General features: G+C 43.5%; 1 protein-coding gene across 1 annotated transcript in view; it reads right to left on the reverse strand.

Moving 5' to 3' along the window:
- LOC310876119 (dachshund homolog 2-like) overlaps positions 1-16,646 on the reverse strand; it is a 112,703-nt gene extending 96,057 nt beyond the window's left edge. The window contains exon 1 of the mRNA XM_083789564.1: positions 15,509-16,646. Within this exon, the coding sequence (XP_083645690.1) occupies positions 15,509-16,251 (743 nt within the window). The 5' untranslated portion in view covers positions 16,252-16,646. The remainder of the gene's footprint in view (positions 1-15,508) is intronic.
- Positions 16,647-16,852: the final 206 nt, after the last annotated feature.

Consider the following 16,852-nt stretch of genomic DNA (forward strand, 5'->3'; position numbering starts at 1 on the left):
ATAGGGGGTTTCCACCCGACGGAGACGATATCCTACAGTGCTTTATACCTACAAACTCATCATTCATATTATTATGTGAGCATAGTGGTGGCCGGACGCCATCTTTAAATGGTCAATTTTGAGGCATTAGCAGCTAGCCTTATGCTGGGCGTTATGGGCATACAGCAGATTTAGATTCAGCACTCCTTAATTCCCCTTAAAAAAACTGGCACACTGGCATAAGTGTGAGACAGAGGATTTTTCTTTTTAAAATAACATTAAATTAAGCTCTCTCAAATGCATGCAAATCCTGCACAGAATTCTACATTCATTCAAACTGAACTCTCTGACTGGGGAGGGTGTCTGGGAGAGAGGTGGGTTATTTCTAATGGTCATTACAATGTCCTGATGTGAAAGAAAATAGTCCAGAAGAAGAAAGACATGTTGTTATATTTATGTAAAATCTGTTGGAAGTCATAATGGTGTCATTATTCATAATTCAACATCATGTTGATATGGCACACTGACTATTCGGAAAATAGAAACACGGCACTTCATGACAAAAAGGTTGCCGACCCCTAGTCTATATGATAAATTAACAGGATTTGCGTTCAATGCTCTTTCTACCTATTATTGGGAGACTGAACATGCTCATCTTAGAAAATGATTTTTCATAAATGATTGTCCTACTTCATCACACAAGAGTGTTTTGCACGAAAGTAATCGAAATAGCCCATCTACAAGCTTTACAATATTCAATTTTCACAATTCTGTAATGTCTTTCAAAATATTAATGAAAAGAAGAAAAGAAAACGGTTTTGGAGATATTTCATATGAACCAGTCAACACAAAGCAGAGAAACTCTTTTTAGTGCTTCAAATTATCTAGGATATCAGGTAAACATCAAGCCTAGTCTGTCTAAACAACTTAATATTCTATATAATTGGGGTGCGCGATACAATGTCTCCACGACCACGATGTGTCTTCAGAGATACCGTATATATTGTGATACAGTGAATGGACATTCTATGATTTGCAGTTCTATATCTTAATGTATACAAGTTCTGTAGAATAACGGTTGAAGTATTGAAGTAATTTGGTCTAAATGGTCTTTTACTCATTTTTCTATTAGTTTTAGTTTTGTACTTCCATGTCGCCCAACCCTCCTATATAACATTCTTAACATTTTAGATAAAAACAAACTTATAGAGAGAAGACTTCCGCCCACCCGGCAGGCAATTTGGAGCAGGTGTGATGAGACAAAGTGTATACAATGTGGAAGTTGCTAGTTCAGAGCAATTTTATTAATTGAGCAACGTTTCGGTCTTGCGACCTTCCTCAGGCTAAATTGATAAAAAACAAACCGCAAAAACAAACCGCATCAAATAATGACACCATAGTTTAGTCTATTGTGACAAGCGGAAAGATCATACATAAGGCAGAAATGATGCACTGAGAGAGCAAGACAATTATGAGTTAATTGGTTGCATTTCTAAGGTTGCTAGGTGACAAGGGCTACACAGCACAGAAACAATGGCCACTTATGAAGACCAAACTACAGACCAACATGTTCCCATGTTTCATAATTGTGGCTCATCTTCTCATAGTTGACCTTGAAACGTACACTGAGAGTGTACAAATGGAACCAAATGTACTGTACCTAAGGCAAGAGGCACAATAAAAGCATTAATTAATGGTCGCCACAAGGAAATATGTTGTGTTATTGTCGTATAGGTAAGACGTTTAGAGTTTACAATTAGAACAAGATGAAGGCTGGGGTTATGGTTTGGATTTGACATTTAGAGGTTATAGATTTAAGCGGTTGGGGCTATTTTTTTTTTTTTTTAATGTGGTGTGGCCGTATCATACACCACAAAATAGCTTATACAAGCTTACATCGGCTATTTCTCAGGAACTTCTCAGCCATTATCAGCTATTTTCAATGCTGTCCTAAAATGTTGAGTGTACGACCTGTGAGCGTGCGCGTGCGTGCGTGCGTGCGTGCGTGCGTGCGTGCGTGCCACTGCCATCCCTAAAATAAGTCAATCAGACATTCTCAGCAGTGCTCCACCAAGTGCTGTCCTGTGGTGTTCTTGTTGTACTTTAATGCTGATGCTGATGTGTATGTGATGACGGAGTGAAATCAAAACCTTCCTCCGGGGGCTGAGGAGGCATTATGAAGACGTGCATAACGACGTAATGGCATTTCTTTAATATCTCTATAATCCTATCAGCTAAATGAAGGGATGCATATACTGTACTTGTGACAGGAACGCAAACGTCCTCAAACTCCCTAAAACTCTCCACACTCACAGGGGAAACAAAATCTGTTGACTTTTACAACAATCTTCACTATACGTCTCTCTCTCTCTCTCTCTCTCTCTCTCTCTCTCTCTGTCTCCCTCTCTCTCTATAAGTAGACTGAAATGATTTATTCGTGACACCAATGTGTCAAACTGAGAGAGAGAGAGAGAGAGAGAGAGAGAGGGGAAGATGGTGTAGTTCAACTCAACAGTCGCCATGACATGTGTGACGCACGCACGCACACACACACGCACGCACGCACTCACGCACGGACGCACTCACGCACGCACAGATTGATGGTGTGTGGTGCGTTGACAGCACAGTGTGCATTGTTTTCTTTGAGTAGAAAATTACAGCTTTAGGACAAAAAACGCCACAGTGACAAGCTATCACAACCACTCACACACACACACACACACACACACACACACACACACCTTATGACACACACATTGATAATGTCCTTCCAAAATACTTTATTAGTGTAAGTGTGCACACACACACACACACACACACACACACGTCCCTGATGACGGGTGGGAAGTTGTATTGTGTTCTCATCTCAGAAGCATTCATTTAAACAACTCTTATAACTGTAATCATCATGACATGTTTTTAAATGGTTTATTACACATTTTTTCATTAATAGCTGGCTGTCTGAGACTGACACACAATCACTCACACACATGCGTGTGTGCAAGCGTACACACACACACACACACACACACACACACACAGTCACACACACACACAGAGTGCATGCATGTGCTGGACAATGGACATGTTGTAATTATACAGTATGTTTTCATAATAATACATGATGTCTTACTTCACGCGCGTGCGTGCGTGCACACACACACAAACACACACACACACACACACACACACACACACAGGGTGGTCAGATGGGCGTGACTTTTCAGTTTATTTTAACTAATTGAACGCCATTGATGTATCGTATAGTATACTCATTCAGTGTTTACGATAGATTAAGCATTATTTTATACTTTAGCAATTGAAAAATAGCAGATCTACAAGCTCATAGCGCGGCACTCGGTGCCACGCTATGAGCTTGTAGGTTTGCTATTTTTTTTTAATCATGAAAATGTAGTGCAAATCTTTGAATATATATTCTTTCAGAGCGTTTTTAACTCAAATCTTTGCTTCTTAAACAAAATATTTTCAGATGGGGGTCGGCGGCCAATTGCATATTTTTTTGAGGGTCCTTAGAAGTGGATGTTGATTTGGGCATACGGCGTTGTCACAGATCCCTCGGACGCAAACCGCCGCCGACCGACACCCCCCCCGTTCAATCGCTTTCTGGAGGACAAGACCAAAGAGTTGGTATACGTAACACAGCGTGGAAGAAAAAAAAACTGTCCTAGTGAATGGGAAAAAGGGTGTATTTATATATATAACGACTGGCCCCAGGAATACAGAAGAAGAGAACAGCGTACGTTCCTATCCGCCTGCCTCCTTAAAAATAAAGGAATGGCCTTCACACCCCCCCCCCCCCCCCCACGGGCAAAACTATGTGTGTTTTACGACGGTGCTGGTCGCCATGCAGGACCCATGCACCACCAACAACAGCATGGAGGAAGAAAGGGAGGATCTGAAGGAGAGAAGGGATCATGAACGCCGAGGAGTGTTTCCTCAATCATTTGGGGCGGACCTCCTCACGGACCACCAGTGGGCACGAGGGCCCACAGCTTGAGAACCACTGGACTCAACTGTAACACAAAATACACGCACGCAGGCACACACGCACACACACACAACCTGTCAACCCCTGCTCTCTCTCTCTCGTCCTCTGCCTCCTCTCCGTTCATCCCCTCGTTCCCCTCTGACCTCTATTTCATCCCTCCTTCATCTCTCTCTCTCTCTCTGTCTTTGATATCGTTCTTTACGACCGCTTCTTGCAGAGCGTAAATCTGTCGTCTTGTTCTCCCAATCTTTCCTCTCTATCTCACACACACACACACCACACACACGCACACACAAAACACACGCACATGCACATGCACATGCACATGCACATGCACATGCACATGCACATGCACATGCACATGCACATGCAATGCCATGCACATGCACACACACACACTTTGTCAAACATGTGCACATGTACTGAGACAGATTTGTGAGAGATAGCGACACACATGCATGTATACATGCACGCGTGCGCGCACACACCCACCACGCATGTCCCATTACTCAAACATGCACGCACAGCATCTCTATGTACCCATGACACACACACACGCACACGCACACACACTTTGACAAGCTGTCACAATAGAGATAAAACCATCAGGAGAGACAGACAGGGACAGCGAGAGAGAGAGAGAGAGAGAGAGAGAGAGAGAGAGAGAGAGGAAGGTGCGTTTCCATCAAGCCATTTTGAAAATATGAAGCGAATTTTCAAGTGTATCCATTCAGGGATTTAAGTGCAAAGTCCTGTATGTACTCTGTACTACAAACAACTTGATGGAAATGCAGTTTGTGAGAGAGAGAGAGAGAGAGAGAGAGAGAGAGAGAGAGAGAGAGAGAGAGAGAGAAAGAGTAAGAGAAGAAATGGACATGTGAGGAAAGGAGAGGAGGAGATAGTAAAGAGGAGGAGAGGAGGAGAGGAGATAGGATGGTGAGATTACCTGTAGAGGAGTGAAAGCTGTTATGACACTCCCTAATGCGATTTTTAAATCAATCTGCTAAGTGCACCTACACTGTGCATGCACGCGAGTGTGTGCGTGTGTGTGTGTGTGTGTGTGTGTGTGTGTGTGTGTGTGTGTGTGTGTGTGTTCACATCAAATAATCTTGTCTCAGTGTCCCTTTTACTCTCCTACCCTCAACACACCTCTCTCTCTCTCTCTCTCTCTCTCTCTCTCTCTCTGAGCCAAAACTTGAAGAGTGTAACAGCCTTTGTGAAACATTATCTATTCAACCACACACACAGTACCCCCCCCCCCCCCGCGCGCATGCACGCACGCACACACACCACACACACACACAAAAACACACACACACACACACACACACACACACACACACACACACACACAGTCACACACACACCAGAGGAAGAGAGAAAAACAGACAGACACAGACGGAGAGAGGATCAGTTCATCGCCGTGGTGACAGAGGGTCATATTTCCTGCTTTGATCTCTACCCCCCCCCCCTCCCCCTCTCTCGCTCCCTCTCTCTCTCTGTCTCTCTGTCATCCCTCGTTCCCTCCTAGCTGTTTTCCACTGGGACAGAGAGAGAGAGAGAGAGAGAGAGAGAGAGGTGCACAAACAGAGGGTAAACGGGGAGAGTAAGAGAAGACAGTGGCGGAGGAAGAGATAGTGTTGTGATGGACAGAACGTGAAAGAGGAGAAAATAAACACAACAGAAGAAGCCTCTCTCTCTCTCTCTCTTTCCATCTGTCTCTCTCTCTCTCTCTCTCTCTCTCTTATCAGATTCTCTCTACTTTTGCAATTGTCTGCTATATCCTTATACCTCCCTCTATCTCCTTCTGTTCATCTCTCTCTCTCTCTCTCTCTCTCTCTCTCTCTCTCTCTCTCTCTCTCTCTCTGATGTGAAATGAAGCATGAAACCACCTCCCCTGCCCCTGAGAGAGAGACACACACACAAACACACACACACACACACACACACACACACACACACACACACACACACACACACACACACACACACACACACACACACACACACACGTGTGCTGGACACTGTACAATTAACTCATGACAGAACTCTACACCCACGACGCCACAGGACGGTAAACTTTCATCTTACACATAAACTATATTGGATCCAGTGGAGCACATTTATTTATTTTTTATGTTAATATATCATATCATATATATCATTGTTGTCATCATATTCTAACTTGTTGTTTTTGTATTATTTATATTATATTAACACCCTACTTGGCCATACAGTGTTACACAAAAGCATATCTACATTTTGATCTACTATTATTTATTTTTTAATCCTGAAAAGTAACAGCTTTGGACACACCGTGTTCCACCTCATATGTCAGATAATATATAAAGAGATACATATTACATATAGATTACATATATTGTTTTCATAGAGATCATCAGAGCTTCTATACATAGGGGTAATGCATATCTTTTAGCCTACATAGAGATTAAGACAATATTAATTATATAGAGATTGCACATTATGCGTATATCTATAGATTATACGTAAATCATACAGTACATACTAGACATTATACATATTATAGGATTACATTAAAATCATATTAAGAGCTTAGATAATGAACGTATCAGAGTGAGCCACTAAAGGCTCTGGCAATAACAATTTGACGCATGGTAGAACATTAGCTTGTGCTAAAGCTGCCATATAACCCCTAGGGCTGATACGTCTTCTGCGTAGTCACCTCTCTCAACAACACTTTATTGCCTCCTAACCTGGGGCTGGATCTGTGGTACATTACATAAGATTACATTTGATTATATTTTAGCAGGGTTCAAACAAGTCCAGATCATTTGCCTATGCTATTTTAAATAAACGTCTATGCAAAACAAGTAGTAAGTAAAGTAAGGAAGTTATGAGCAAGTGGGTAAATATGTCTAAATGTGTTATTTGTTTAATATGGTGATTTCTTTATCATTAGTTACTATAGTCCTACACCCAAGGCACTTACATCTGTCCACCAAAGATCACACGCCATCTGTCGTGGGCACAATCGTCAGTTTGTCTGGTTGTAAAAATGACAGAAATGTATAGGGCCAAATCTGTCAAAGTAACTAAAGTTTTCATATAATTGTAGTGGGTTAATAGTAGGCTACAATATTTTCCTGTGCAATGTAGTGGCGTAGAAGTATTTCTTTTTATTATTTACAGTTCCAACCACTGTCTAATAGTTAGTAGAACTAGGAGATGACGGTATAAAGTACATGACTGAGTCAAAATCTGTTAGTATAGTAATATAGTACTAGTTAGGAGTAGGATATGAAGGTATAAAGTAGGCTACATAATCTGTTAGAATAGTAATAGTTAGCAGTAGGAGATGAGAGTATGAAGTACATAATCTGTTAGTATAGTAATAGTTAGCAGTAGGAGATGAGAGTATGAAGTACATAATCTGTTAGAATAGTAATAGTTAGCAGTAGGAGATGAGGGTATAAAGTACATGTTGTTAGTATAGTAATAGTTAGCAGTAGGAGATGAGGGTATGAAGTACATGTTGTTAGTATAGTAATAGTTAGCAGTAGGAGATGGGGGTATAAGGACATGTTGTTAGTATAGTAATAGTTAGTTAGCAGAAGGAGATGGGGGTAACAAGGACATGTTGTTAGTATAGTAATAGTTAGCAGTAGGAGATGAGGGTATAAGTACATGTTGTTAGTATAGTAATAGTTAGCAGTAGGAGATTAGGGTAACAAGGACATGTTGTTAGTATAGTAATAGTTAGTTAGCAGAAGGAGATGAGGGTATAAGTACATGTTGTTAGTATAGTAATAGTTAGTTAGCAGAAGGAGATGAGGGTAACAAGAACATGTTGTTAGTATAGTAATAGTTAGTTAGCAGAAGGAGATGAGGGTATGAAGTACATATGTTGTTAGTATAGTAATAGTTAGCAGTAGGAGATGAGGGTATGAAGTACATGTTGTTAGTATAGTAATAGTTAGCAGTAGGAGATGGGGGTATAAGTACATGTTGTTAGTATAGTAATAGTTAGTTAGCAGAAGGAGATGAGGGTATAAGTACATGTTGTTAGTATAGTAATAGTTAGCAGTAGGAGATGGGGGTATAAGTACATGTTGTTAGTATAGTAATAGTTAGTTAGCAGAAGGAGATGAGGGTATAAGGACATGTTGTTAGTATAGTAATAGTTAGTTAGCAGAAGGAGATGAGGGTATAAGGACATGTTGTTAGTATAGTAATAGTTAGTTAGCAGAAGGAGATGAGGGTATAAGGACATGTTGTTAGTATAGTAATAGTTAGTTAGCAGAAGGAGATGAGGGTAACAAGGACATGTTGTTAGTATAGTAATAGTTAGTTAGCAGAAGGAGATGAGGGTAACATGGACATGTTGTTAGTATAGTAATAGTTAGCAGAAGGAGATGGGGGTATAAGTACATGTTGTTAGTATAGTAATAGTTAGTTAGCAGAAGGAGATGAGGGTATAAGTACATGTTGTTAGTATAGTAATAGTTAGTTTATAGCAGAAGGAGATGAGGGTAACAAGGACATGTTGTTAGTATAGTAATAGTTAGTTAGCAGAAGGAGATGAGGGTAACAAGGACATGTTGTTAGTATAGTAATAGTTAGTTAGCAGAAGGAGATGAGGGTAACAAGGACATGTTGTTAGTATAGTAATAGTTAGCAGAAGGAGATGAGGGTAACAAGGACATGTTGTTAGTATAGTAATAGTTAGCAGAAGGAGATGAGGGTAACAAGGACATGTTGTTAGTATAGTAATAGTTAGCAGAAGGAGATGAGGGTAACAAGGACATGTTGTTAGTATAGTAATAGTTAGCAGAAGGAGATGAGGGTAACAAGGACATGTTGTTAGTATAGTAATAGTTAGCAGAAGGAGATGTTAGTTGTTGTTAGTATAGTAATAGAATAGATGGGGGTATAAATGATGACATGATGAGTCATTCTGCTGGACAGACTGCTGCGTCTAGGCGTTGACCTCCTGACCTCTCGCTGGCCAAGAGACACCAACTTAACCTTTATCAATAAACCAACGACACAAAGTGGACGTAACAGGAGACACACGCACACCCACACACACATGCAAACTTGGACATGTACTTGCACAAGGAGTGTGCACGCACGCACACAAACACACACACAGACAGACAGACACACACACACTTAACTTTATTTGCGTTTGGCCGTTTGCTCTAAACATTTGAAAGAAACACTCCATCCATGTGAGATAAAAACACACACACAGAGAGAGAGAGAGAGAGAGAGAGAGTCTCAAATCCAGGCGTAACTTGATCCAGTGCGACAACTGATATCTCTGTTTGTGCTAGCTAGACAGTCACACACACACACACACACACACACAAAACCCTGGGCTCCATAGGAACTTGATACTCTGTGTCAAAGGAAAATATCAAATTGATTAAAGGTGCTTGTGTGTGTGTGTGTGGGGGGGGGGGGGGGGGGGCTCACACTCCTTTATGTAACAGACTATTGCACTTCCATTAACAGATGGTGTGTGTGTGTGTGTGTGCATTTTTAACTCTGTGTGTGTGTGTGTGTGTGTGTGTGTGTGTGTGTGTGTGTGTGTGTGTGTGTGTGTGTGTGTGTGTGTGTGTGTGTGTGTGTGTGTGTGTGTGTGTGCGTGCGTGTGGTCTCTAACAGCATGTTGGTGATAAGAGGAGCCGAGAATAATACTCTGACATCAGCACAGCTCTGCCTCCTGTCACTCTCTCACACAAACGCGCACGTGCATACACACATGTACACACACACACGTGCACGTGCGCACACACACGCACTAGAGGTGACAACAGAAAGCATTTTCTCCTCCCTGCCTATTTTAACACACCTGTCTGTATTTGTACTCAAACACACACGCACATGCACACTTAAGGGGAAGGTCAACGGAGAGCAGGGAGAGTGACAGTGAGAGAAAACAGAACCGAAGATGAGAGAGAGAGAGAGAGAGAGAGAGAGGAGAGAGAGAGAGAGAGAGAGAGAGAGGGAAAGAGAGAGTGATGACGATAAAGAGACATAGAACAGAAAGGTAGAGTGAGAGACAGGCCAGGATTATTACGCAGTGTTAATTTTGACAGCCCATTTTGATTTAGTCCACATAAATCTCTAGACTAAACTAAAAACAAAATTGGATGACTAAAATGAGACTAAAACAAAATTCAACTTTTATTCAAAAGATTGACTAAAACTAAATCCAATTTTTGAGTAATAAATTCAATAAACTTTATTCGTAAAGCACTTTTCTAAGATACCAGACACCAGGCTGTCTTGTGAACATCTGTTGATGCAATCTTAGATATCCACTTGATCACGGAAAAAGTCTCGCTGGACTTTACACTGAAGTAGGTCGACGAGGCTCATTGAACACAAGTCAGCTGTGACTGGACACTTTGATTTCTCCCCAAATAACCCTTGAAGGAAAGGGACAACAACTAAACAATAATTACTGCCTATGGTTAGCTTTGATATCATACCACTCACCAATATGCACTGCTTCAGCAGCCGTGTGTGTGTGTGTGTGTGTGTGTGTGTGTGTGTGTGTGTGTGTGTGTGTGTGTGTGTGTGTGTGTGTGTGTGTGTGTGTGTGTGTGTGTGTGTGTGTGTGTGTGTGTGTGTGTGTGTGTGCGTGCGTGCATGTGTGTGCGTGCTTTGTCTCAACAATGTAAACGTTTTAATGTTGCGATATTCCGTGTAAAGATACTGTACATCGTACACCCCTAATGTAGCTCATATGTTCAGAGACATTATCTCTCTCTCTCTCTCTCTCTCTCTCTCTGCCCCTCTCTCTCATAAGCTAACATGCCACCCACTGTGATGGCTGGAGACACTTAATATTGGACTAATACTCACAAACACAGTTATGTGTGTATAGTGTGTATGTACATATGTGCATGTGTGTGTGCGTGCATGCATGCGTGCGTGTGTGAAAGAGAGAGAGAGAGAGAGAGAGAGACATTAGGAGCTGCAGTGAGACCAGTGTTTACATTAATAAGGCTGTCGGTCGTTAAGTCACTGGCGTTAAAGCCACCAGGAACTCAGTTTATACCCAACACTCAACAGAAGATATACATTTAATACTGATATACTGTATAATATATTTTATTAAATGATTTGTTCAATGTATATTGAAATAAAACAATTAAGTAAAGAAAGGAAGAAGCTTCAAGACACACAACTCACATATAGTGTTCCTTTAAACAACTGGCGTAGTGTTCCTTTAAACGACAACAAGTTATACTGAGGTCAGCCGAGTGTGTGGGGGAGATACAAGGACTGATTAACACACACGCACGGTTACTGAGAAGAAGTATGCGACAGCGCAGTGGGTGATTTTCTGGGATTTTAATTTTTCTTTCTTGTCCCAGAGAGAGAGAGAGAGACTGAGAGAGAGAGAGAGAGAGAGAGAGAGGAGGGTGGGGGGTTAGAAATAGTGAAAAAGAGAGACGAGGCGAAGAGAGAAAAAGAATGAGAAGAGGGGGAGCGAGCGAGAGATGGTGTGTGTGTGTGTGTGTGTGTGTGCGTGCGTGCGTGCGTGCGTGCGTGCGTGCGTGCGTGCGTGCGTGCGTGCGTGCGTGCGTGCGTGCGTGCGTGCGTGCGTGCGTGCGTGCGTGCGTGCGTGCGTGCGTGCGTGTGTGTGTTGGCTGTATGTGCAGCCTATATTCTGTACATTTAGTGCTTGTTTGGACTGAGACACATGATGTTTCGAGTGTGTGGGATATCAAAAGCAACTGAAAGATATTTGTGCCCTTGATAATGTGTTTTATACGTACATGTGGACTCAAAGAAATTGAAGTGTGTGTGTGTGTGTGTGTGTGTGTGTGTGTGTGTGTGTGTGTGTGTGTGTGTGTGTGTGTGTGTGTGTGTGTGTACCCCAGCCATGTTGTTTGATGCGCACATCAATGCCACTCACACACACACACACACACACACGAGAGAGAGAGAGAGAGAGAGAGAGAGAGAGAGAGAGAGAGAATGCATACATGTGTCAGGCAACGAAACGGACAGAGAGTGAAGCTGTGTGCTCTTCCAGAGGGCACAAGTGGTTGAAAATGTCACGCATTATAAATCATAGACTGTGTGCGTGCGTGCAGGGGCATCGCAAAGGGGGGGGGGGGAGTAGCGGGACTGAGTTACTATAAGAACATTGATAGGGGGCCCCACAGTGAATCCTTGTCCCAGGTCCCAGAATTTGGTGCTACTCCCCTGCGTGCGTGCTTGCAGGCATGCGTGTGTGCGTGCGTGCGCGTAGGCCTGATCATTACATGATCGTCTAATCGCAATTATTTGAGATAATGACAATTATTCTGTCATAACCGTCATAATCGTTTCCATGTTGAAAACTTTTCATATGCATTACATGAAAGGCTGAAATAGCAGATCTACACGATTATGTGATTGTGTGACAATCAATCGTCAACTTAAATGTGTGCGTGCGTGCGTGTGTGTGCGTGCGTTGCGATAGAGACAGACAGTCAGAACTCCGTCCGTTGCCAACAACTCGGCAGCTCCTCGGCAACGCAGAGGGCTGTTAATAATTAGCTCCTAACGAACTGAATCACTCACTGCTACTACTGTACAACCTCTACCTCTCTCTATCTAGTCTCTCTCTCTCTTTTTCCACCTGCTCCGTCCCGAGTCTCAATTTAGTTCGGCTTCGGCTCGCTTAGACAACATGGTTTAACCACATGAACCCTATAGCGTTCTGGGGTGAACATTCAGCAAAACATACAATAAAATAAAATATAATATCCGAACTGAACTTGTAGCTCGGACACATTTTTTGCAATGATAGGGAAAAAGAAGATATATAATATTAATCGTATCCGGCTATTCGGCCAACTGTTTCCTATATTTGGTTTTCGGCTAAGAATTTCCCCTTTCGGTGCATCACTAATCTTGACCATTAGGTCCGAATGTGTGTACGATCCTGTGTCTAGGTGAGACATGACCTGTGACCTTGACCTGTGACCCTGATCTCAATGTCTCAATAGTAGAGCAGAGAGACAAAATGCAACCAACCATACTACTGGAAGAAAGTTACATTTTATTCATTTAAATAAAGTTGCTACTTTAAAGACACAAATGTTCCGTGAACAATTCTGCCTCAACCTCTCTCTCTACTTCTCTTTCTCTCTCTCTATTCATTCTCCACTTCTCTGATTACATTATTTTATGATTACTGATCAATAATTAGCCTAATGCTTTATTGCGCTCCTCTGTTTTTCACATTGTTGTTTATCTGTCTGTCTGTTTGTCTTATCCTTCCTATTTCCCCACACTTGTCTGTCTGTCTGTCTGTCTGTCTGTCTGTCTGTCTGTCTGTCTGTCTGTCTGTCTGTCTGTATCTATATCTGTTTCTTGCTATCTTTAAATCTATCTGCTTCTAAATGTACAAGAGGAAGTTCAAAATGCCACTGTTTTCATAAGCATACGCCCCTCTCTCTCTCTCTCTCTTTCTCTCTCTCTCTCAGACTCCGGTCAACTAGGATTTCAATGATTTGATATTTTACCATTTGTATTATGATTTCACTATAGGAGATAAGCGTGCAAAGCAGCTGTCATATGATGATACAAATAAAACGTGCAACATGGAGGTTTGAAGGGAAAGTGTTTAACAATTAAGCTACAAATTAGCCCTCCAAGATATATATATATATATTTATTTACAAAATCGTGTATCACAATATTCTTTGGCCAAATACGTCAATAGTGATTGCGACAATATGATTGTATGTTAGCGATAATAAATATTTTCTTCGAAAATGGTCAAAAATATCGAAAATTGCCATCGATAGAATATTGATATATTGCCCGGCCTTATCAGCAGATTGACCAAAACATCCTGTCAAATGAAGCTGTAGAGACAATGCGTATTAAAGAGTGATTTACATTTTATTAGGCCCATGTACAATTTGTACATGCCCATGTACAGTCGTACAACCAAGACACATTGTATCCTTGGGAGGTATGACCAACGAGGATATATATATGGGAGGTGTGCCTATTATTAATATTAAGCATAGTTATAATTTATAAACCTTTGTTTTCAAGCTGCCATTATTTAGTAAGATGGTAACGAGGATTCATCGTAGGGCGTACCGATTAATCAGACCGTTTGGTTTCTGAAAAGGCAACGGAGACAAAATGTTTTATTCTCTCTAAACAGAATGGAAAGCCAGGCCGACAGTCAGGTGTCTATGGACATCAATAATTAATGCTGACATTTCACAATTATGCGCTTGTGTGATGCTCTGTCCTGCCAGAAATAACAGCCCAAACGCATGTGCATGCGCACGCACACACGCAAACACACACACACACACACACCTTCACCAGTGTCACAAAATAATTGCATGTGCATTAACGTGCCATAACAACAAAGCTTGTGGATTGTTTGGTTTTCATTTTGTTACCATTATCTCCTGCTATCAGGTGTCACACGTGCACCCCCACCCCCCCCCCACACACACACACACACACGCACACACACACACACACACACACACACACGGCTTCAAATTCACCCAAAGTCAACATTCGGACATCAGCAAAACAAACCTAAAGTGATTTCAACAAACACACAGACAAAGAAGGTCTGGTCACATCAAGTCCCACAGACTCCCACATTTAACTCAGACGGTATACAATTTATAACCAAAATGGACATTTCGGCACGGCATATACTAGGTATATAACGGTAGAACACACCACTGCTTACTCAGAGAGAGAACAGATAGAACCAAATGGACACTTTACCATTAACAATGTAAGCGTTTAGCAAATGGACACTTTACCATTAACAATGTAAGCGTTTAGCAGACGATCTTACTCCAGAGTGACTTACAAGAATCAAGGTGAACACATATACACACATATACATCAAATGCAAAGAGACAGACAGTGTATAGTGCCTCAAGAAACTATGGGATCCCACTCGTCCCAGGTCATGAGGTCAACCAAGCAACTAGATTCTGTGTGAACAATTAACAGGCCATTTGGATCGTCTCAGGGGTCATCAATATTCCATACATAATTTCCTTTGCAAATGGTGGGTAAAACAGAAAAACTAAAAATGTCAGTAATAATTGATCATACTGTGTAGTGTGTATGGCACATTAGGAGTCCAACTAGTACTAGTAGTGATGCTCTGAGAGTGTCTAAAATAATAAGGCAATACTGTTATATGAAAAAAATGTCCACCACAAGCCAACATGGCGATGACCCCTGGGTCCTCCCAATGAGGAATGGAACCAAATGGACCCCCAAATGAGCCTATACTGCATTTGGAGAACTCAAATGGCCCCCATAATATGGTCCATTAGCTTGGATTTCATATAGTTAAATGAACCTGTGAGCTAAATTGTTTACAGTGTGTGTGTGTGTGTGTGTGTGTGTGTGTGTGTGTGTGTGTGTGTGTGTGTGTGTGTGTGTGTGTGTGTGTGTGTGTGTGTGTGTGTGTGTGTGTGTGTGTGTGTGTGTGCGCGCTTGCGCGCGCGTGATCATCTCTCTCACCTGGCGCTGGTGCAGTCCCCGTACAGCACCTCGAAGTCCTTGCGGGAGATGAGCTTGCAGCGGTTGACGCCGGGCTGGATGGCGCCGAGGCCGCGCAGCACGCGCACCTGCTCCACGGTGCAGACGACGGGCGCGATGTCCAGCCGCTTGAGCTTGGTGTAGACGGTGTGCAGGCCGCCCACCAGGTGCTTGAGAAAGAGGTCGAACACCTGCGGCAGGCAGATGAGCTCCTGGCCCTCTGCGCCGAAGCTGGCCACCTTGACGCCGTGCACCTCCACCAGCTTGCACTCTCCGCTGCCGCCGGAGGACACCGCGCTGTTGCTCCGTGGAGGGGGTGGCGGCGTGTCGAGGTGGTGGTGGTGCTGGTGGAGGTGGTGCGCGGTGGCCGCGGAGAGGTGCGTAAAACCGGCCGCGCCGCCGCCGTGCGCCGAGGAGGTGAGCACCTGCAGCGGAGGAGGAGGAGGCACGGCGACGCCGACTCCTCCGCCGTTGCCCAAGCCGGCCAGCGTGGCCTGCACCGCGCCGGGGAGGTAGGGGCCGAGCCTCCGGGGCTCCCCCGCCACAACGCTACTGTTGTTGTTGTTGTTGTGGAGCCTCGGAGGCGGCGAGAGGGAGAGGGAGTGCGCCGGGCTGCCGACCGAGGAGGACGTGGTGGTGGTGGTGCCGGTGAGCGGGTCCGAGCGGTACAGCGACGCCGAGGTCGGAGCGCCGGAGCCCGGCGGGGGAGAGCCCGGGAGAGACATTGACGACGTGGTTGGTTGGTTTGTTTGTTTGGAGGAGGTGTGGATGAAAGTGCAACTCGACACAGTCACGCGCACTCTCTCTCGCGGCTACTCTCTCCCGCCGCACACATGCATACAAAGTTACACACACACACTTTCTCTTGACTAAATCTCTCTCCCGCATACACTCTCTCTCGCCTTGTTTTCTCTCTCTCAAGTCTCAACACCACACACACACACACACACACGGTCTCCCGCCACCCACGCGCGCGCATACACACTCTCTCACTCTTCTGTTTCGTCCACTCCAAAAAGACTTGTTCTCCTCGCGTGCTCTTCTCCTCCTCTAGGCTCTTGTTGCTCTGTTACTTCTCTCTCTCTCACTCTCTCTCTCTCTCTCTGGTAGTGGTGGTCTCTTTCTCTCTCACTCTCTCTCTCTCTCTCTCTCTCTGGTAGTGGTGGTCTCTTTCTCTCTCTCTCTCTCTCTCTCTCTCTCTCTCCTCTCTCCTCCGTACAGCGGCTACACACAGACAGCTCACAAAGTGTCCGGTCGGTGAGTGAAACACCAACTGAATCCGTCACGCTGGTCAACCAGCCGCCCGCCCCGCCCCCGCTGGTGGCC

The sequence above is a fragment of the Protomyctophum parallelum genome, assembly GCF_964188405.1.
Source record: "Protomyctophum parallelum genome assembly, chromosome: 18".
NCBI classification, from domain to species: domain Eukaryota; kingdom Metazoa; phylum Chordata; class Actinopteri; order Myctophiformes; family Myctophidae; genus Protomyctophum; species Protomyctophum parallelum.